The sequence below is a fragment of the Sarcophilus harrisii genome, chromosome 1, assembly GCF_902635505.1.
Source record: "Sarcophilus harrisii chromosome 1, mSarHar1.11, whole genome shotgun sequence".
In the NCBI taxonomy this organism is placed as follows: domain Eukaryota; kingdom Metazoa; phylum Chordata; class Mammalia; order Dasyuromorphia; family Dasyuridae; genus Sarcophilus; species Sarcophilus harrisii.
The window spans coordinates 284,257,899-284,281,581 of record NC_045426.1 but is presented as its reverse complement, the minus strand read 5'-3'; the positions used below and the strand labels follow the sequence as shown (position 1 = coordinate 284,281,581).

Genomic DNA, 23,683 nt, shown 5'->3' with positions numbered 1-23,683 from the left:
GAGGAATTGACCTGGAGTGGTGGTGGTTTGGATAGGGAAAAGTGGATAAATGAGAGCATTGGGGTGATAGTATTTAACAATTGATTGAATGTAATGACCGGGCTAGCACCCAGGACACCCCAGAATCAGCCGGAGTCAGGATAAGCAAAAGTCTGTCTTTATTCTTGATCTTAGACTCAGGTTTGAACAGGATGGAAGCAGAATCTCCGGAATGCCTTCTCCCTTATCTACCTACCGCCAAGAGTGTGTCCCTGGCTAGTCTTACACCACTCCCTAGTCCCTCCTACAATCCTCTATACACCAATCATTGAGCCAGTACGGATAGTGGAAAGGACCATTTTCCAAGCATATGCCCATGGAGTATGTCCAATCAGTAGTTAGCCTCAATTAGTTCAGCAGTCCTGACCTCAGTGCATCAACCCATAGTTTCAGCCCTCTACATCTCCCGCTTTCTTTTGTTTTAGAACACAGATGGTCATGCCATCTGTGACTTCTTAGGATGGTGAGAGCCCCCAAAAGGAGGTGATCACATCCTCCCTGACTTCTCAGAAAAGGAGATGAAAACACTGAAAAGGAGGTGATTACGCCCCCCCTGACATCTCAGGAAGGGAGATGAAAAGCACCAAAGGGAAGTGGGGATTGCTAGCGGGTTTCTGGGCTGAAGGCTCTTACTAGAAACAGGTATGCACAAACCCATCAGCATGGGAGGTATTACACAAGCACATAGCAATAACGCACAGGCTATTAGTGATGACTCTCCCCACAACCAGTGCAGGCTCAATGTGATGCAACAAACATGAAATGTATATGCAAATAGTGATATAACAAACAATATAAATCAATATAGTATTATAAGAGATTTCCAGAAGTCCTAGAAGGAGGGTATGTAAACAACAGTCACACATATGCCTTCTTCAGCAGCCAAGATATAGTCTAAAACCAATTTATTGTCCATTGCTTCACATGACAAAGAATCCCATGATCCCTGCAAGGTTTTGAAGTCCGGCAACAGTCTTTTTATGTGTTAGGGAATCCAATGATTCCAGCAGATTTTGAAGTCCTGCAACAGTCTTATCATTTCTCAGAAAATCCAATGATTCCTGAGGGTTTTCAAGTCCAACAGCAGTCTTATCATGTTTCAGAGAATCCAATGATTCCTGAGGGTTTTGAAATCCTACAACAATCTTATCATGTCTCAGAGGATCCAATGATTCCTGAGGGTTTTGAAGTCTAGCAATTTTTGATGTCCATGAGTCAAACACCATAACTGCCATGCTCTTTCAGTGGTGGGCACAGTCAGCAACGGAACCATCCGATGTTTCTTGGGTCTTCTCCTTTGTTTTGAGGGTCTGCTCCATCTCTCTCCGATGGACAAGGTGAATATGGCTTGTTGGCACCCATCTGATTCCTTCTCCACCTGTGGAGATACAAGCAAATCCTCTCCCTCAAGCAGTTAACCTATCTGGTACCTTCTATTCACCACTTTCTGGGTCTCTCCACATCGCCTGGTGATTATCTAAAGATAGTGGAGCTGCTTGCACTGGACACTGCCCTTCTGGTGGGTTATAAAACCTGTCTGCTGGGGCCAGTGCACCTTTGTCAAAAATCAAGAAATTAATAGTATAAAGAGCTAGATTTAGAAGTTCTCTAGGCTTTCCTGTGGCTCCCCCTTTCTTTTGTTTTTGGAGGAGCGTCTTAATGTCTCTGTTTCTCCTCTCTACTATTGCCTGTCCTTGAGGATTAAAGGATATGCCAGTGGTGTATAAAATCTTATACTGTGCACAAAAGTGTGCAAAATGTTTAGAAGTATATGCAGGTGTGGCACACCCATAATTGCAAATACTTGTATGAGGAATTCAGTGACCACTCGGGCTGTCTCTTTTGCTGCTGGTATAGCAAAAGTGAATCCTGAGAAAATGTCTACCACAACATGAATAAAAGACAACCAAAGATTTATAATGGGTCACATCCATTTGCCAAATTTCATTGGGTCTCAAACCACGAGGGTTCTTCCTGGGAGGCAGTGTAGGAATGTGGAAAGGAAGGCAAGCTGTACAGGCTTTTACTATGCTCCTAACTTTCTCTCTTGTTATTCCAAATTGTAAACATAAAGCTCGAGCAGCCTAATGATATTTAAAATGAGATTCTTAGGCTTCTTGAAATAAAAGGAGTATTGGCCAGCGTAGTTAGAAGGCTATCTGCCTTTGAATTACCATCAAAAATTGGACCTGGAAGTCCACTATGAGAGTGGACATGCAAAATATAAATCTTACCTGGATGCTTTCTCACTTGCTCTTGAAGTTCCTTGAAGAGCTGATATATATATTCGAGGCTACAAATTTTAATTGGGCTGTGGCGATTCTTTGTACCACATCTACTGAATAGGCTGAATCAGATATTATATTTATATCTCCTGGATAATAAGTAAGAGCTAGAATGATTGCATACAATTCATTCTGCTGAGTGGACTGAAAGGGAGTTTTGACTACTCTCTTTATAATTAAGTCACGAGAGTATGCAGCACAAATAATATGTTTGGATGCATCTGTAAAAATAGTGGGTCCTTTAAGAGGAACTTTAGAAACCTTTTCTTCAAGAATTCATTTCCAATTATGTAGTAGCTGGGTTATCTTTAATGGAAACCCATGTGTAAAATTTGGAGCTGTGCCCAATAAAATTTGCCACTCTGGGATGGTTTCACAGCATACATTAATTTGTGCATTAGTATAAAAGGTGTATATCTTGTCAGGTCTTATCCCAGATAATTGTACTGCTCGCTTAATGGCCTTTAATAAAATTCTAGCCACAAGCACTGGGTAAGGAGTAAGGCTTTGTTCTGGTTGTGCTGGGAGGTTCACCCACTCTATCACACTATATCCTTAATGAAGGACTGCTGTGGGTGTCTCTTGTGTAGCAAAAACCAACATTTCCAAGGGTTTTTGAGTGACCCTGTCAACCACATTGGATAAAGCCAGTTCAACTTCTCTCAAAGCCTCTTGAGCTTCTTTTGTAAGCTGACATGGTGAGTTTAAAGCACTGTCTCCTCTTAAAATGTCATATAATGTTTCCGATTGATAGGTAGTCAAACCTAACACTAGACGCATCCATTGGCTATCTCCTATCAATTTCTGAAAGTCATTTAAGTGTTTAGCTTCTCTGTTCTTAAAAAAAGTTTTTATATTGTTAGCACCTTAGGATATACTTCATATCCTAAATATTGGAAAGGAGCATGTCTTTGAATTTTTTCTGAGCTATGTGCAATTTGTAGTATCTTAGTGTTTCCATGGTCTTTTGTAGACATGCTTCCTCAGGTTCCTCAGGTGCACATCCTAACCTATTATTATCCATGTAATGTAATAACATTACTTTTGGAAATGCTTTTCTTACTGGAGTAAGAGCAGCAGCAACATACATTTGACATATAGTAGGGCTGTTTTTCATTTCCTGTGGCAAAACTATCCATTCATATCTTTTATAAGGCGCAGCTAACTTAACACTGGGCACTGAAAACGCAAATCTTTTCATATCCTCCTTAATGTCTATAACCCAAAGAGGCGATTCTTTAGGCAATTGAGTAGGAAATGGAAGCCCAGACTGAAGAATTCCCATGGTTTCCATCTGTTCATTTACCTTTCTTAAATCAGTCAACATCCTCCATTTTCCAGATTTCTTTTTTACAACAAATACTGGGGAATTCCAAGGACTTAGAAAGGTTGTAAGTGTCCTTGGTCAAGTTGCTCCTGTACTATATCTAATAAGGCCTGAATTTTATCGCTAACTAAGGGCCACTGTTCTATCCATACTGGTGTATCAATTGTCCATTGGATAGGAACAGGTAAAAGGGTTAGCAGGCCTTCAACAGCAGCCGTGCCTAAAAAACCAAAGTACTCATTTTTAATCCTAATTGTTGTAAAACGTCTCTTCCTCATAGATTGATGGGGATTTTTTCAACTATAAAAAGGAGTAAAAATTCCTGTTTCATTTTCAAATATCCATCTCAAAGGGGTAGCACTAACTTTAGCTGCTTATTGATCCCCCTACGCCAGACATGTAGGTGCCTGCCTTAATCTTTGGCCAGTGACTGGGCCAGTTGTCACCTCTAATGACTGTACGATCTGTATCTGTGTCTACCAATCCTAATTGTATGACATTTATATAGATACTGAGCATAGGTCAGTCAGCTGTCACAGCTGCTGTCAAGTATATTCCTGGATTTTTTTGCTTGGAGTCAGAATCTGGGTGACTATCACCAGATTACTTATTAGGAGGCTGTATTAGTAAACCTGATGCTACTACTTCTCCTGGGTTATAAGTCACACATTGTCTACCTGTATTAGTGACTGGGATATTATCTACACATTCCCCAGTTTTCCACATCAGTGTGTGGATGGACTGTGAAGATCGTGTATTTTTAAATCAGCAGGAGACAGGAATTCAGGTTAGGGGAAAATCGTCAGTCTTTATTCTCAGTGAAGAAAGATCGGAAGTGGAAGAGAATCGGCGATAGCAATGTGTGCAGCTAGGTCGAAAGCTAGCTCGACCAGCAGCCACACACCAGCAGCTAGGAGTCTCAAACAGAGCCCAATCTCCCCAGCTTCTCTTCCTGTCCCTCTCTCTGCCTCCACCCACCAAAATCGTCATTTCCTATACAACACATCAGGACTTGCACGGAGAGTGAGCAGGGACCATTCTTTATCCAGTCATGTATATTAATAGAGTATAGCCCAATTACTAGTTAGCCTCACGTACTTGGGACCTCAGTGCATCAACTCAAGCCTCAGCCCATTACATCTCCCGCTTTCTTTTATTTTAGAGCACAGGTGGTCATGCCATCCCTGACTCCTCAGGGAGTTCAGAGCCCCCAAGGGGAGATGATCACAGCCTTCCTAACTTCTCAGAGAAGGAGGTGAAAGCACCAAAAAGGAGGTGATCACAGCCTCCCTGACTTCTCAGAAAAGGCGGTGAAAGCACTAAAGGAGATGATCATACCCTACCTGACATCTCAGGAAGGAGAATAAGCACCAAAGGGAAATGGGGGTTGCTAGCGGGTTTCTGGGCTGAAGGGTCTTATATGCACAAACCCATCAGCATGGGAGGTATTACACAAGCACATAGCAATACATGAGAGGCTATTAGGGATGACCCTCCCCTCAGTCAGTGCAGGCTTGATGTGGTGTAACAAACATGAATTGTACACACAAGTAGCAGAATAGCAAACAATATAAATCAACATGGTGTTGGAAAAGATCACCAGAAGTCCTAGAAGGTGGGTATGTAAACAACAGTCACACATACACCTTCTTCAGCAGCCAAGAGATAGTCCAAAACCAATCTAGTGTCCATTGTTTCAAATGTCAGAATCCAATATCCCCTAGTTTTAAGTCCTGCAAAAGTCTTTTTATGTGTTAGGGAATCCAAGTTCCAGGATTTTGAAGTGTTGTAACAGTCTTATTTTCTGAGTCCAAGATTCTGAGGTTTTCAAAATCCTATGTCTCAGAAATCCAATGATTCCTGAGGGGTTTCAGTCCTAGCCAAAATCCAATGATTCTAGGGGTTTTGAATCCAACAATCTTTGATGTCCTGGGTCAAAGCCCATAACTGCCACACACTTTCAATGGTGAGCCAACAACAGCACCACCCGATTTTCATGGGTCTTCTACTTTGCAAGGTTGCTCCATCTCTCTCGATGGACAAGGAAATGGCTCTTGGCACCCATCTGATTCCTTCTCCCCTGTGAGATCAAGCAAACCCTTCCCCCAAAACGTTAGCCTATCTGGTCCTTTCCATTCACTACTTTCTGGGTCTCTCCCGTCCCTGGGATTATCTAAAGATAGTGGAGTTCCTTTTGGACACTGACCTTCTGGTGGGTTATAAAACCTGTCTGCGACCAGTGCATCTTTGTCAAAAATCAAAAGTTAAAATAGTAAAAAACGTTTAGAAGTTCTTAGGTTACCTTGGCTCCCCCTTTCTTTTGTTTTGGAGGGTGTCTTAATATCTTTTCTCCTCTGCACTATTGCCTGTCCTTGAAGGTTAAAAGGTATCCCTGGTGTAAAATCTTATACTGTGCACAAAGTGTAAAATTTTTAATATAACAGGACCATTGTCTTTTTATTGTTTAGCACCTTTAATCTTGTTGGGAATTCAGTACCCTCGGGCTGTCTCTTTTTTGCTGTCATTGCAAAAGTGAATCCTGAAAATGTCTACCACAACATGGATGAAAGACAGCGAAAAGATTTTAATAGGTCACATCCATTTCCAGATTTCATTGGGTCCAAACCACGAGGGTTCTTCCCTGGGCAGTGTGGACATGGAAAGGAAGGCAAGCCTACAGGCTTTACTATTCTACTTCCTCTTTTTTATTCCAAATTATCTAAAGCTCGAGCAGCCTGATGATATTTAGAATGAGATCCCGGCTTCTTGGAACAAAAGGGGTATTGACCAACATAGTTAGAAGGCTATCCCTTTGAATTATCAAATATGGGACCTGGAAGTCCACTATGAAATGGACATTAATATATAGATCTTACCTGGATGCTTTTCACTTGCTCTTGAAGTTTCTTGAGCTGATATATTTTAGAGGCTGCAAATTTTATTTGAGCTTGGCAATTCTTTTCCCCTACTGAATAGGCCAATCAGATTTATATTTATGTCTCCTGGATAATGGAACTAGAATGGTCGTCAATTCATTCTGCTGAGTGGACTGAAAAGGTTCTGCTCTCTCTTTATAGTTAGATCATGAGAGTACACAGCACAAATGTCATGTCTGGATGCATCCGTGAAGATAGTTGGTCCTTGAAGAGGAACTTTAGAAACTTTTTCTTCAAGAGTCCATCGCCAATTATGTAATAATCTAGTTATCTTTAATGTTGACCCATGTAAAAAATTTGGAGCCATGACTAATAAAATTTGCCACTCTGGGATGGTCTCACAACACACATTAATTTGTGTATTGGTATAAAATGTGTATATCTTATCAGGTCTTGTCCCAGCTAATTGTACTGCTCACTTAGTGGCCTTTAATAAAATTCTAGCCACAAGCACTGGGTAGGGTGTAAGGCTTTGTTCTGGTTGTGCCGGGAGGTTCACCCACTCTATCACACTGTGTCCTTGATGAAGGACTGCTGTAGGTGCCTCTTGTGTGGCAAAACTGATATCTCAAAGGGTTTTGGTGACTCTTTCAACCACATTGGATAAAGCCAGTTCAACTTCTCTCAAAGCCTCTTGAGCTTCTTTTGTAAGCTGGCGTGGTGAATTTAAAGCACTGTCTCCCCTTAAAATGTCATATAACGGTTGTAACTGATAGGTAGTCAAACCTAACACTAGTCGCATCCATTGGATATCTCCTATCAATTTCTGAAAATCATTCAATGTGTTTAGCTTTTCTGTTCTTAAGGAGAGTTTTTGAACTGTAAGCACCTTAGGGTATACTTCATATCCTAAATATTGAAAAGGAGCATGTCTTTGAATTTTTTCTGGTGCTATGTATAATTTGTAATTCCTTAGTGTTTCTATGGTCTTTTGTAGACATGCTTCTAACATTTATTCCTCAGGTGCACATCCCTCCATGTAATGTAATAGCATAACTTTTGGGAATGCTTTTCTTACTGGAGCAAGAGCAGCAGCAACATACATTTGACACATAGTGGGGCTGTTTTTCATTCCCTGTGGCAAAACTGTCCATTCATATCTTTTATAAGGCTCAGCTAAGTTAACGCTGGGCACTGAAAAGGCAAATCTTTTCATATCCTCCTTATTCAGAGGGATAGAATAGAAACAATCCTTAATATCTATGACCCAAAGAGGCCATTCTCTAGGCAACTGAGTAGGAGATGGAAGTCCAGGCTGAAGAGTTCTCATAGTTTCCATCTGTTCATTCACTTTTCTTAAATCCGTTAACATCCTCCATTTTCCAGATTTCTTTTTCACAACAAACACTGGGGAATTCCAAGGACTTAGAGAAGGTTTTAAGTGTCCTTGGTTAAGCTGTTCCTGTACTATATCTAATAAGGCCTGAATTTTATCGTTACTTTTAAGGGCCACAGTTCTATCCACACTGGTGTATCAGTTTTCCATTGGATAGGAACAGGTGAAAGTGTTGGCAGGTCTTCAATAGAAGCCCTGCCTAAAAACCCGAAGTACTCATTTTTAACCCTAATTGCTGTAAAACGTCTCTTCCCCACAGATTGATGGGGATTTTTCAACTATTAAAGGAGTAAAAACTCCTGTTTTGCCTTCAAAAGTCCATCTCATAGGGGCAGCACTAACTTCAGCTGCTATTGATCCTCCTACGCCAGACATGTAGGTATCTGCTTTAATCTTTGGCTAGTGACTGGGCCAATTGGCATCTCTAATGACCGTCCGATCTGCACCAGTGTCTACCAATCCTTCCAATGGAAGGCCATTTATATAGATTGTGAGCATAGGTCGGTCAGTTGTTACAGCTGCTGTCCAGTAATTTGCTGGATTTTGTGATCTGGAATCAGAATCTGGGTGACTATCACCAGGCTGCTTATTAGGATTCTGTATGAGTAAACCTGATGCTACTATTTCTCCTGGGTGATAAGTCACACATTGTCTGCCTGTATTGGTGACTGGGATATTATCTTCACATTCCCCAGTTTCCCACATCAGTATGTGGATGGACACTGTTTTGTACGTACTCTCAGGAGGTAAAATGGTCAAGCCTACTGTGCCTGGAGGCAAGGGATCCATAGGCTGGAGAGGAACAGATTTCACCTCTTCAGGGGCTATCTCAGTTGTCTCAGCTGCATACAACTCTATTCTCCCTAATTGTAATCCCTTTCTTCCATCAGGTTGCTTCCTGGCTGATTGATTGTGTAATCCCTTTCTGCCATCATATGGCTTCCTGGCTGATTGGTCATATTGGGGTACTGGCCGTCTAGGCACTCTCTGGGTGCACCATTGGCTGCCATCATGCCCCAAGTGTTTTTTGCCTGGGGCCCTGGGGCTGGGCCCCTCATCCCGTTTCCCTGAACCTGTCTACATTCTGAGGCCCAATGGAAGCCTCTGTTGCATTTGGACATGGGATACTGGGTCTTGTTCTCCCACCCTGTTTTCTCATTCTGCCTCTATACCAACATTGAGCTTTCAGATGCCCTATTTTACCACACTGAAAGCATTGATGAGTCTCTCTGGAAGTCCCTTGCCGGAAGGGACCCTGTCTCCCCATGTTTGGATTTTGGGAAGTCTGCATCATAGCCTGGCTATAAAAGGCATTTGTGCCCACTGTGGCACAGCGTCTTATGATCTCCTCTAAAAAAGCATCCTTTCATAGTCCTAGTATAATTCTTCTACAAACCTCATTAGCATTTTCTTTAGCAAGTTGCCTTATCATAATGTCTGTTACTACATTTTCACTATTAGTTTGTTCAACAGCAGTCTGCAGACGTCCGACAAAGGGTTCATTTGGTCCTTGTGTTATTTTTGTGAAGGCTTCACCCTAGTCATTTTTATTGGGGAGCAAAGCCTAAGCTTTAATAGCAGCAGTAGCAATTTGCCCATAAGCTGCTAAGGGGTAATTAATCTGTACTGAAATTTCTGCATAAGAACTCTAACCTGTTAGTTGGTCACAGGTGATTGGAACATTAAGTCCACTTTGACTATTTCTTTGGGCTTGTATCCTACAGAGCTCACTATATTCAGAAAGCCACAACAAGTTTTGTCCAGGTTCTAAGCATGTCCTTGCTGTAGATGTCCAGTCCCTAGGGGTTAAGACTTCATAAGCCAAATTCTGTAGTAACATCTTAACATAAGCTGATGTAGCCCCATAAAGAGTGCAAGCCTTTTTCAGGTCTTTGAGGATTTCTGTATCAAAAGGAGCGTATCTTCTACTTTCTTGACCTGAAGAGTCAAACGCTTGAATCACTGGATACATTTCCAGTTGCAAATCACTTAAATTCTGCCCTTCTTCCCTGGCTTTACCTATTGCCTTTTGCAATCTAGTCATAGGAGGGGGTGATTTTTTGAGGGGAGGTGCTAATGGTGTCACAGCTCCTCCTACTATTCCTTCTCCCTCCATCCCGGAAGGTGAAGTTGATGGGGGCATGTCAAGAACCAGTTCTGGTTTAGGCGGGGTTGAAGCTGCTTTGTGAGAGCCAGAATCACCACACCCTTCATCCTCACTTAACTCCTCTTGCCCTCTGTTTATATCGCTGTTAATCCCTCCTTTGACCTCCTCATTTTCCTCACACTTCCTTGTCTGGCCGTTTTTAGAATTTTGCTTTTTTCTATAACTAGCAAGATTTTTTAAGGCCAATTGTATTATGTTGTATGTATAGAATGTCTCCTTGGAAATTGAATGAGGACCTTTATCATTGTAGTATACGTGTAATTGCTCTCCTACCAGCTTCCAATTATCTAGTCCTATCTCTTCTTCCTTTAAGAACCAAGGGGACATGGGTTTTAATGTACCCAAAAGTCTAGCCATCTGCAATCTAGTTACAATTAATCCTTGTCCCTTGATCAGCTTAAGCATGCTTTCCATAGCACCCGTTTGGGATGGGGGTGGGGGTGGGGTGGGGCTGGGGCTGGGGGAGAATCTTTTCCCAATATCTGCCCCATTGTAACTAGAAAAGGTTACTATTTTAGCCCTTAACAAAGTTAAGATCCCTGTTTGTCTATTTAAATACTCACCCTATTTCCTGGTCACTGGAGATTTCTTCAATGAAGTTAGTGTCCTTGGTTCCCATGCTTGGGCGCCAAATGTAACGACCGCACTAGCACCCAGGACATCCCAGAATCAGCCGGAGTCAGGATAAGCAAAAGTCCATCTTTATTCTTGGCCTTAGACTCAGATTTGAACAGGATGGAATTAGAATCTCCGCGACCTCTTCCTTCCTTGTCTACCGCCAAGAGTGTGTCCCTGGCTAGTCTTACTCCACTCCCTAGTCCCTCCTACAATCCTCTATACACCAATCATTGAGCCAATATGGATAGTGGATAAGACCATTTTCCAAGCATGTGCCCATAGAGTATTGTCCAATCAGTAGTTAGCCTCAGTTAGCTCAGCAGTCCTGACCTCAGTGCATCAACCCATAGTTTCAGCCCTCTACAATTGAATATGTGGCTTGCATGAAAAATTGTGAACATAGGTGATGGAGAGGATGGTGGTGCCCTCTAACAGAAATAGGGGAGTTTGGAAGAAAAATAGATTTGGGGGTAAGATAATGTGATGTAATTGGGTAATTACATTGGGACACAAAGCATATCTTCTAAGGGCCACCTGCTGCTGTGTGGTGACCTGAAAAGCAGAGACCAATTATGCTAGTAGTAGTGGCACCTGAATAATTGCTGTAATTTATGGGTGCTTGAGTTGTGATTAGGTTTTTAACTGCCCTTTGTGGCCGATGTTCAGTATAGAAGGGATCAAGTAGATTAAACAATAATGGATGAAGGGCTGATATGTTGGAGATATAGCAAGAAGAGTAGGATACATGCTTTTCCTTGTTTTCCTACTGGTTTTTGGCACACCCCTTAATCATGCTACACTTTGGGAGATCACTGTTCATGCTGGTATTATAAATAAATGGCTCTTACTAAACACTTCTCTCAAAGAATCATAAAGAAGTCTGGTAAAACATTTTGGGCAGTATTGTTTCTAGATGCAAAAAAAAAAAAAAAAAAGATAAATTGAGCTCATTGTTAATATTGTAAAGAAATAATACTGGATTGGGGGTCAGGACACTCAGGCCTCAATTCTTTACTAACTAGTTGATAATAGGCAAGTCACTTCAATTTTCAATATTGTTTTCTTTACTGTAAAATGAGAGTTTTAGACTAGATGATCTAGATCCCTTCTACCATTAACTTTTTTTTTTTTGTATACAAGTTAAAAAGAACAAGTTTTACAAATAACATTTCATATCATTATTTTGCGACCATAAATTTAGAACTACAAAGTGCTGTAAAAATAATTTAGTCTAAATGAGGAAACTGAGATTTAGGAATGTTTTAATGGATTTTCCAAAGGTGCATAGATAGTGACAGAACTGTGCTTCAGGTTCAGGTCTTCTGACACCAACGTCAGTGATTTTTACAGTATAACATTCTGCTTTCCATCAAATAATTTTGTCCCAATCCTATTTCCTTTTCTCATATGATTTTTTTTAAAGTCCTGAACTTACCAAATATTAGGTAATATGAGCATTTATTTTCATTTGCAAAACAGAACAGAAAAAAGTTGTACATTATTTTCATTATTTTTTAAAAATAAAAAATTAATATATTTTAAATATATTTTTAAAAAATATAATTATTTATATTTGCTAGGTTAACCGACATAAAAGAAAAAATTAACCAGTTTAACGAAGAAATTCGGCAGCTTGATATGGATTTAGAGGAGCATCAAGGTAAGTAATTACTATTGTTAGAATTTGAAAATACTTAATAATTAAGGGTAAATATGCATGTAATACTGACTAATATGCAGATTCTGATAAAGGCCTCCATTCTAAAATATATAGAGAACTGACTCAAATTTATAAGAATACATGCTATTCTCCAAAGGACATGAACAAACAGTTTTCGGACGAAGAAGTTAAAAACATTTCTAGTCATATGAAAAAATGCTCTAAATCACTGTTAATCACAGAAATGAAAAAATACAACTCTGATGTAGGTACCAATACACACTTCTCAAATTGGCAAATATGACAAGAAAAGATAATGATAAATGTTGGAGGGGATGTGGGAAAACTGGGACACCAGTAGTTAGTGGAGTTGTGAACTGATCCAACCATTCTGTAGAACAATTTGGAACTATGCCTAAAGGGCTATCAAATTGTGCATACCCTTTGAATTCAGCAGTGTCTCTACTGGGTCTGTATCCCAAATGATCATTAAAAAAAGAAAAAGACCCACATGTACAAAAATGTTTGTAGCATCCCTTTTGTAGTGGCAAGGAACTGGAAACTTAAGTTAACCCTAACCCTACCAATTGGAGAAGACTGAATAAGTTATGATATATGAATGTTATAAAATATTATTGTTCTAAAATATTGTTGTTGTTCACTTATATTTTGTTTTCTTAGTCATTTACTTTTTTTTTATTTGATTTCTCTTGTGCAGCAAGAGAATTATATAAATATGTTTATACATATTGGATTTAACATATATTTAACATGTTTAACTGATATTGAATTGCTTATCATTTAGGGGAGAACGTGGGGGGAAGGAGGAGAAAATCTGAAACATAAGGCCATGCAAGGGTCAATATTGTCAAATTATCTGTGCATATGTTTTAAAAATAAAAAGCTTTAGGGAAAAAAATGAAGTGATTCAGGCCAATTCCAATAAACTTGTGACGGAGAGAGGCATCTGCATGTGGACATACTTTTTTTCACCTTTTTTGTTATTTGCTTGCATTTTGTTTTCTTTTTGTTTTTTTCCTTTTTGATATGATTTTTCTTGTCCAGCATGATAAATGTGGAAATATGTATAGAAGAATTGTACATATTTAACATATAGTGGATTACTTGCTTTCTGCGGGGGAGGGCAGTGAGGGAAGAAAAGGAGAAAAATTTGGAACTAGGTTTTGTAAGAGTGAATGTTGAAAACTATCTTTGCATATATTTTGAAAATAAAAAACTATTATTAAAAAAAATCCTACTGATCAACATTTGAGATTTTCTACCATACACCAAACCTAAAATGCTTTTCGGTTATATAATGAGGATTTATATTTTTCAATTTGTAATGTACATTTATTTTTATAAAGACAAAGTCTTAAGCATTCTAGTTAATATTGTTTCTTCATAAAACCATCTACAAAAGAGAAACATATATATGCTTATATATAATATATATACATATATATAATATAATTTATATTATCATATATTATATATATACTTATAAATACTTAAAATAATAAATGTGTGCACATGAAAAATTTACAGCAGGCACAAATGATTACCAAATTTGTAAAATACATTTTTGCTTATATTTCCATGCCAAAGTGTCTGTTAGCTTTCTCTCTAGGATACAGGATCAAGGATCATAGAATTAGAACTGGAAAGATTTTAAAGTCCATTTGGTTTAACCTCCCCATTTTATAGATAAGGAAACTAAGGCAGGTTTTTAATCTAGGTCTTTCTTGATTCACAATTTCAGCATTGTACTGATTACATCAGTTGTGGCTCTTTTATGTAATTAAAATGTACTTATGCAGATCCAATTATTGATAATTAATAGATAATAAATAAAGATAAATATAAAATAAATATGACTTATCTCTTGTGTATTTCCATAATTTTCCTTTTCTTCTATTTTAAAGTATTTATAAAGTATCCTCATCACCACTCATAATTTTTTGACATGATGCAGTTTCCACCAGCTTTATGATGAGTAAATATGTATATGTATACATGTTTTTATATGTGCATGTGTGTATGTATGTATATCATAAGGTACTTTTTCTCCATGCAGTTCATTTTGGTGCTCAAAACTCATAAGCTGATATATAATGAGAAACCTATGTTGTTGTTTTTTGGGTGTTGTGTATTAGTTATTTGAATTGTGCTCTATGCCAGAGCATAAAAAGCAAGTGGGAAAAATTTCTTCATTAATCCTATAGAAGAGAATATGGATTTTTTTTTCTATTCTTCTTTATTGTAAACTTAATGATTTGTCTTATTTATATAGCTAAATCTTCTTACTCCTATCTCAGGAACTGATTGCCACACAAAGCCAGACTTTATTGTTCATTGTTTACCCTCATTTAGATTTTATGTTCTTTATTACTCATGAAATTAAGTTTTAAGAGTTTTTGTTTAACTGCAAACTGAACTATATGTAGTTCAAATGAAGACCAATAGTCATTTATATTAAGTAAATGTTAACAGACCTTCTGATTTTTAATTATTCCTGGAAATTATAAAATAATTGTTTGTAGTCATTCAGCAAAAATAAGTCAGCTTTCCATAACACAGTGATCCACAAGATGGTGCCAACTTTTTGAAAATCCAATCATAAAACAAACTTGGAAATTAGCCAACAGAAAACAAGATGTACAAAGTAGTTACTAAAATATCTGTTCTTTCCACTGATAATAGCATGCTGTTGTACTTCTTGGCAGAGGATGTTCTGGATACCTGTATAATTTATATCTTTCTGTTATGAAAGAATAAAATACACAATCTTGTTACTTTAAACAAAATTTGTTACCTGACTTAAAGCTTAAAGCCCACAGGCTCCATGCTTTTTCTAAAGCTAGACGCCCACAGGCTTCACACTTTTTCTATTTCAGTGAAAATCAAATGACTTAACAGAACTGGAATGTGCAATTTTTTCCTCTTGAATACATTTCCTGAATGATATTGTAAAATATATTCTAATGAAATATTGAAGAAAGTTATTTTTTTCCTATCTTCAGCACCCTACACTTTATATAAAAATGATTTTTTTTCCTCTGACATCTTAAAGAATCTAAGTGATTTTAAAAAACAGATTCTCATACTATTGAGAGACAATAGTAGTTTATGGTTGGGCTTTTAAATAGTTAAAATGGACTCTGTATCTCTGATTTAAAGTAACAAGGGCCACCTTTTCTTTTCATTCATTCAGTGAATGTCAAAGTCTTAATTACATTGTCCCTAATTTTTGTGGTATGCCAATTATTTCTACAGTATTCAATTCAGCTAATTAATATTTACATGTTAAATGTCAGCCTGTTTTTTATATTAGTTTAAATTATTTCATTGATGTTTATAAATAGAATTATTTTGTTCTAGCTTGTTAATGACTGTAAAATAAGTCTAACTGCCTCAATTTAAAAGACATAAAAGTTTCTAATGTATTGCTTAGTTGGGTAAATAAAATATGCTGTAACCAAAAATTAGATGTGCAAGATAAGACATATTTTCATATTTATAATATTGATATTAAATACTCTAATTTAGCACTTACTACAATATTGATAATTTAATAGAATATTGTTATAATTACATTAATAAATAAAAGTAGGTAAAATAATGTAAAAATTTCACATAATTGTTGGCAATTGGAAACAAATATATGGAGAAGTCTTAATACATTTAGACTTAAGATTACTCTTATCCATCATTTGTTAAATTACAGAATTGTTTCTCTTATAGGTGAAATGAATCAAAAATACAAAGAGCTGAAGAAGAGAGAGGAAAACATGGATAGTAAGTTCTATCATCAGATTATGGAAATACGCACACACATCTTTAGATATATACAGCATCTTTAGATTGTTTTTTTTTTTTTTTCTTTTTTATAAATCTAGCTTTTGGTGTTTTTTTTTTTTTTTTTAATGATCCTTTTATTATGGAACAGCTAAGTGAAGTAATGGATAGAATACTGGGTCTGCAGTCATATAAATATATACATGATGTGTTCAAATCTGGCCTTAGCTTACTAACTGTGTGACAATGGACAATTCACATAACAACCATTTGCCTCAATTTCCTTATTGTTGTAAAAATCAAATGAAATATTTGCTAAGTGCTTGGCATAGTGACTAGACTATATACTATAGTATATACCACATATACTAGACTATATAAATAATAGTTATCATCCTCATCATTATAGCAAGTTGCTACTCAGCTTAATTCATACTCTATACAAAGCACTGTAGGAAGGAAAGAGATACAGATTTAAATGAGATATAATCTTTATTCTTGAAGAACTCACAGAGGCAAGATGTGTATAAAAAAAATTGTTATACAAATTTAGATCCTAAAAAAAAAAAGTACTATTTTATTGCCTCCTTATGGCATGGAAGTGACACTAGAAAATAAACTCTGGTCATACAACCATGGGCAAATCATAAACGCTCTAAGTCTCAGTTTCCTCATCTTTAAAATGGAAATAGTAGCAAGTAAGAGACTTTAATCACAAAGTTATTGTGAGGGCTGGTAAATGTAAAACAAAACTTAAAATGCTATACGAATTTCAGTGGTGGTTGTTATCAAGTTGGAAAGACTTTAAAAACAGGCTCAGTTACATGTTGTATTTTCAGTCCAAAGATTGCAAAAGATAAAAGTTCATAACAATTTTTAAACAAGCCATTTATAACAATTGTAGGGAAAAAAGACCAGTGACTTAAATTTAGAAAATTTTCCCAAGGATTAAATTACATGCAAAAAATTTTATATATTCAGATAGATAGAAAAGTGTTTTTTTGTTTGTTTTGTTGTTGTTATTGTTTTTTTTTTTTAAATTGTATCTTGTAGGGGCAACTAGATGGCGCAGAGCATGGAGTCAGGAGGACCTGAATTCAAATTCAGACTTAGATACTTAACACTTATTAGAGGTGTGACTCTGGGCAAGTCACTTAACCCCAATTACCTTGGGAACACCTCCCTCCCCCTCCCCCCTCCCCCGGCCCAATTTTTTTTTTTTTTTTATAGCTTGTAGAAGGAAAAGAATATCAAAGAAGGTACAGCCATCCTTACTTTAAGGAACTATTTTACATTCTTATTATCTTGTCATGTCATAGTTGGGACAAAGAAGTATTAAGACTCAGAGAGGCTTTTTGGGTACCTGAGACCATCAGCTGCTTCTTCAAGATAAAACTGACTGATCAGTTCAGAATTAGAACTTTCTACAACTTTATCAGGAGTTGTTCAGTCATGTTGGATTCCTCATGACCCTATTTGAGGTTTTCTTTGTAAAGATATTTAAGTGGCTTGCCATTTCCTTCTCTAGATTGTTTTATAGATGAGGAAATTGAGGCAAAGTGATTTGCTTATGGGCACATATCAGTAAAATGTCTGAGAGCACATTTAAATTCAGATCATCCCGACTCCTAGATTAGCATGCTTATCTACTACACCACCTTGCTGCTCCTATCAAGAATAACCTAACTAATTATGAAGAAACAACACCTGAAATTTGGCTAGTAAATAAAGAATATTTATGGCCTTTGGAAACCCAAGGAAACTTCATTAAATTTTTTAAAATTTCAGTTTGATTCTTCTCATTTTTTAAATTTATAAACATTTTAAAAATTAATATCTCTCCCACTACTTTCACCACAAAGAATTTTTTTAAACTCAAGAAATAAATCTCTATTATAATAATAGTTAAAGTTTATATAGAATTTACTATGTGCTAGGAACTGTGCTAAGCATTTTACAATGATTCTTTCATTTGATCTTCACAATAATCTTAGGAGGTAGGAGCCATTATTATCTCCATTTTATAGATGGTGAAACTGAAACAAACAAAGGTTGAGTGACTAGCCTCGCCAGTCACTCATAGGTAGTAAGTATCTGAGGTTGGATTTGAGCTCAAGTCTTCTTGACTTCAGACTCTGCAGTTAATTCATTTAACCCTGATATATTTACCCCTGTATGTCTTCATAATCCAGCAAAACAAATTTTTACATTAGCCCTGTACAAAAATGTAGTTTGTTTCTGTATCACCTCTCTGTCAGGAAGTGAGTGGCGGCTTTCATCTTCCTTCTTGGGGGTTTATCCAGAAAAACATAGAAAAACCCTTAATCCTGCATGATTCCTATTTTTGTTTATATTAGTGACAAAATGGCAGCAAAAAAAGTTGAGTTTTATAAGAACCATACTATTCTTAAACTGTCTGCAAACACTAATGCACTTTTTGGCACACCTGATGATTGGTCTTTATTCAGAAATCTACAATTTGAAGAAATTGAACCATGACCAAAAGAATTGAACTACAGCCTTATTGTTATATTTGGAAATACAATTCACAGCTTGCCCCAGGAAGATAGACAGTGGTGATGATGGTTTAATTCTGTCTTAAAAAGCAAGAAAAAACATTGTCTTGGAACACTTGGTTATCTCTCCTTGCAATGTTCATATGAGTCTATAAAAAGACTACTAAGAAGATACTTGTAACGAAATAATGGAGAATTTCTATAAAAATTTGCCTATGCCCTTCAGATTAAATCTGTTTTATATACCTTGATATGTGTATAGATGATTTCAGTCAAAAGACTTTAGTGAGAAATAGAGCACAGGATTAAGAATCAAAGAGACCAACAACTCTTATCCTACCCAAAAACTTCAAATTAAACATTTAGGAAAATAATTTATAAGATGATAGATAAGTCACTGGAAAATATAACAAAAATTAAGTATACTATATCTTAACCAAAAAAAGAATTGTAGACAGGGTAATCAATTTAGGATCAATTTTGAAATCAATTATGTATATATGTAAATAATCAGGTCCTCATCTGGATAGAGGAAGGTTAAAATTAATACCAGGAAGAAAGGATTTATATCAGATAATATATGTGATGAACAACAGTTCAGCCAATCTGTCTAAAAAAAACTATTGACTCTAAAAAATAAGAAATGGGAGGGAAAAGGGCGTAAAGCAGACAAATGCCAAGAAACTACACTACCCAGAAAGCTCTTGATCTCTTTCTCAGTGGAGAAACATGGTAGCCAAGGAAAAAAAAAGTTCAGCATACAAGTTCATGTGTACACATTGCAGAGGTAAACAACAGAAAATTGTTAACTTTAAATCTCAGTACAGCAAAAGAAAGTTGAGAAAAAAATGAATCTCCGAAAACTTGGCCCAAAACTAAAGCTTTATAATCTTGAGAGTATTTATAGAAAGGAGTCAAAAAAACTTTAAAATATCTAAGAATTGGGAGTAAAGCCAAAGTGGCAGAGAGTATGCCTGAGTGCTTTTTTATAATCTTTATGGGATACAAACCTAGTAGAAACAGTGAATCAAAGAGTACATAAAGTTTATAACCCTTTGGGCATAGCTCCAAATTGCTCTCCAGAACGGGTGGATTAGTTCATAATTCCACCAACAATGTATTAGTGTTCCAGTTTTCCCACTTCCCCTCCAACATTTATCGTTATCTTTTCCTGTCATCTTAGCCAATCTGAGAGATGTACTGGTATATCAAGTTGGCTTTATTTTAATTTCTCTTAATCAATAGTGATTTTAAGTATCAATACTAGATCAAGCCTTTGAACAGATTTTGGAGTGACAATCCACAAATAATCAGGGTATATTAATAATCCAGCATTCCCAGTAAGATTAGGGATGAAATAAGATTGCCCAGTATCACTACTATTCAATATTCAATATTATACTAGAATTGATGGCTTTAGCAATAAGAAAAGAAAAAGAAATTGAAGAAATTCGAGTAAGAAATGAAAAAATTATCACTCTCTGCATTTGATATGATGGTATATTTAGAGAATCAATTAAAAAAATTTAGAAACAATAACTTCAGTAAAGATGTAGGATATAAAATAAACCCATATATATCATTAGTATGTGTCTCTGTTACCAACAAGATCCAGCAGCAAGAAATAGAATGAAAATTCCATTTAAAATAACTATAGATGATAATATAAAATATTTGGGAATCTACCCCAACACAAAGCCAGGAACTATTTAAACCTAATTACAAAATACTTTTTCACACAAATAATATTAGATTTAAACAATCAGAAGAGTATCAAGTGCTCATGAGTAGGCTTAACTAATAAAATAAAAATTCTCCCTAGAACTTAATGTAAACCTTTACACATTACTTAATGTAAATCAACATATGCTATGTTCACTTATTCTGTGTTTTTTTTTAAATCTCTCCCATGTTTTTTTCCTTTTGTTCTGATTTTTCTCTCCCAACATGATTCATAAAGCAATTTGTGTTAAAAATAAATTTTAAAAAGAATTTTGCAAACATAGTTTTGAAAACTCACCTTTGCAAATGATCTTGTGTTCCAAGTTTTTCTTCTTCCCTGCCCACTTTCCCCACCCCTAGACAACAAGCAATCTAACACAGGTTAAAGACGCACAATTCTTCTAAACATATTTCCACATTATGCTTTACAAGAAAAATCAATCAAAAAGGAAGAAATTTTAAAAAGAAGCAAACAACAACAACAATAAAAACAGGTGAAAATACTATCTGTGAGCTTCTATAGCCCTCTATCTGGATACAAATGGCTCTATCACAAAATTTTATTATTGCTGTGTACAACAGTTCTCTTGGCTCTACTCCCTTAATTTATCATCAGTTCATGTAAGTTCACCCACTCTATCACACTATATCCTTGATGAAGGACTGCTGTGGGTGTCTCTTGTGTAGCAAAAACCAATATTTCCAAGGGTTTTTGAGTGACCCTTTCAACCACATTGGATAAAGCCAGTTCAACTTCTCTCAAAGCCTCTTGAGCTTTTTTTGTAAGCTGACATGGTGAGTTTAAAGCACTGTCTCCTCTTAAAATGTCATATAATGGTTCCGATAGATAGGTAGTCAAGCCTAACACTGGACGGATCCATTGGCTATCTCCTATCTCTTATCAATTTCTAATATCATACCAGTCAAACTGCCAAAAAATTATTTGATAGAGCCAGAGAAAAAAAATAACAAAATTTATCTGGAATAACAAAGTGTCAGAATTTCAAGGGAATTGATGAAAAAAATGCAAATGAAGATGACCTAGCCATACCAGACCTAAAACTATATTATAAAGCAGAATTCATCAAAATCATTTGGTATTAGCTAAGAATTAGAGTAGCAAATAGGTTAGGTTCACAAGACAAAATAGTCAATGATTATAGTAATCTAGTGTTTGATAAACCAAATACAACAGCTTCTGGGATAAGAACTTACTATTTGACAAAAATTGTTGAGAAAACTGAAAAATAGCATTACAGACACCATACATTGGCCAATGCCTAATACCCTATGCCAAAATAAGCTCAAAATGGGTTCATGATTTGGACATGAAGAGTGGTAGTATAAGCAATTTAGGAGAACAAAAGATTGTCTATCTCTCAGGTCTGTGGAGAAGGAAGGAATTTGTAGCCAAAAAAGAACTAGAGCTCATTATGAAATGCAGAGTGAATAATTTTGATTATGATAAATTAAAAATGTTCTGTATTAACAAAACTAATGCAGCCAAGATTAGGAGAGTAGAAAACTGGAAAAAAAATGTATATCCAATGTCTCTGATAAAGGCCTCATTTCTAAAATATATAGAGAATTGACTCAAATTATCAGAATAGAAGCCATTCCCTAATTGATAAATGATCAAAGGATATGAAGAAATTATTTTGAGAAAAAGAAATTATTTCTAGTCAAATGGGAAAAGATACTTAAAGTCACTATTGATTAGAGATATGAAAATTAAGCCAATTCTGGAGTACCACATCACACCTCTCAGATTGGCTAAGATGACAGGAAAAGGTAATGATAAATGTTGGAGAGAATGTGGGAAAACTGCTACACTAATACATTATTGGTGGAGTTATGAATTAATCCACCCATTCTGGAGAACAATTTGAAACTATGCCCAAAGGGTTAGTAACTTTACATATCCTTTGATTCACTGTCTCTACTGGGTTTATATCCCAAAAAGATTATAAAAAACAGCAAAGGAGACCTACATGTGCAAAAATGTTTGTAGCAGTCCTTTTTGTAGTGGCAAGGAACTGGAAACTGAGTGAATGCCCATCAGCTGGAGAATGAATAAGTATATGAATGTTATGGAATATTATTGTTCTACAAGAAATGATAAACAGGCTGATTTCAGAAAAGCCTGGAAAGACTTACATGAACTGATGCTAAGTTAAGGGAGTAGAGCTCTTAGTTCTTTTTCTGAATACAGTTGGCATTTTCTGTCCAAAATCTATTGGGATTGCTTTGAATCACAGAATATTGAGAAGAACCAAATTTTTCATAATTGATCATTGCACATTCTTGTCGTTATTGTGTACAATATATTCCTAATTCTGCTTGTTTTGCTCAATATCAATTCATGTAAATCTTTCCAGGCCTTTCTAAAATCAGTTTGTTCATCATTTTTATAGAAAAATAATATTCCATTACCTTTATATACCACCATTTGTTCAGCCATTCCCCAATTGATGGGCATCCGATCTTTTTCTGCTACAAACATTGTTGCACATGTGGGTCCTTTTCTCTCCTTTATAATTTCCTTGGGATACAGACCCAATAATTACACTGCTAGATCAAAGGATTTTATAATTTTATAATTCATTTCAGTTTTATAGCCCTTTGGGCATAGTTCCAGATTGTTCTCTAAAATGGTTGGATCATTTCACAATTCCACCAACAATGCATTACTGTCCAACAATACATTAGTGCCCTAATTTTCCCTCATCTCCAACATTGATTCATTATTTTTTTCCTGTCATGTTAGCCAATTTGAGAGGTGTGAAGTGGTATCTCAGAGTTGGTTTAATTTGTATTTCTCGTGATTTAGAACTTTTTTCCATATAACTATAGATGGTTTTAATTTCATCATCTGCAAATTATCTGTTCATATCCTTTGACCATTTATCAATTGGGAAATGACTTGTATTCTTATAAATTTGACACAGTTCTTTCTATATTTTAGAAATGAGACCTTTATCAGAGACACTGGCTGTAAAGATTTTTTTCCCCATTTTTTACTTAACCTTTTAATCATGTTTCTATTGATTTTGTTTGTGCAAAACCTTTTTAATTTAATGTAATCAAAGTTGTCCATTTTACCTTTCGTAATATTCTCTAGTTCTTCTTTGTGCCAAGTTTCTGATACATTATTTTCCAGTTTTCCTATCAATTTTTGTCAAATACTGAGTTCTTATTCCAGAAGCTATAGTTTTAGGGTTTATCATATACTAGATTGTTGTAGCCTTTGATTATTGTGTTATGTGGTCCACTGATCCA

General features: G+C 36.2%; 1 protein-coding gene across 5 annotated transcripts in view; it reads left to right on the top strand.

Annotated features, from left to right (window-relative positions):
* The window catches only part of IFT74 (intraflagellar transport 74), a 229,399-nt gene that overhangs the window by 154,389 nt on the left and 51,327 nt on the right, over positions 1-23,683 (top strand). For 4 of the 5 annotated variants that reach the window (XM_031943358.1, XM_031943353.1, XM_031943347.1 and 1 more), the window contains exons 13-14: positions 12,289-12,368; positions 16,113-16,166. In XM_031943358.1, coding sequence (XP_031799218.1) covers positions 12,289-12,368; positions 16,113-16,166 — 134 coding nt within the window. The remainder of the gene's footprint in view (positions 1-12,288; positions 12,369-16,112; positions 16,167-23,683) is intronic. The other variant, XM_031943364.1, reaches the window with a different exon arrangement.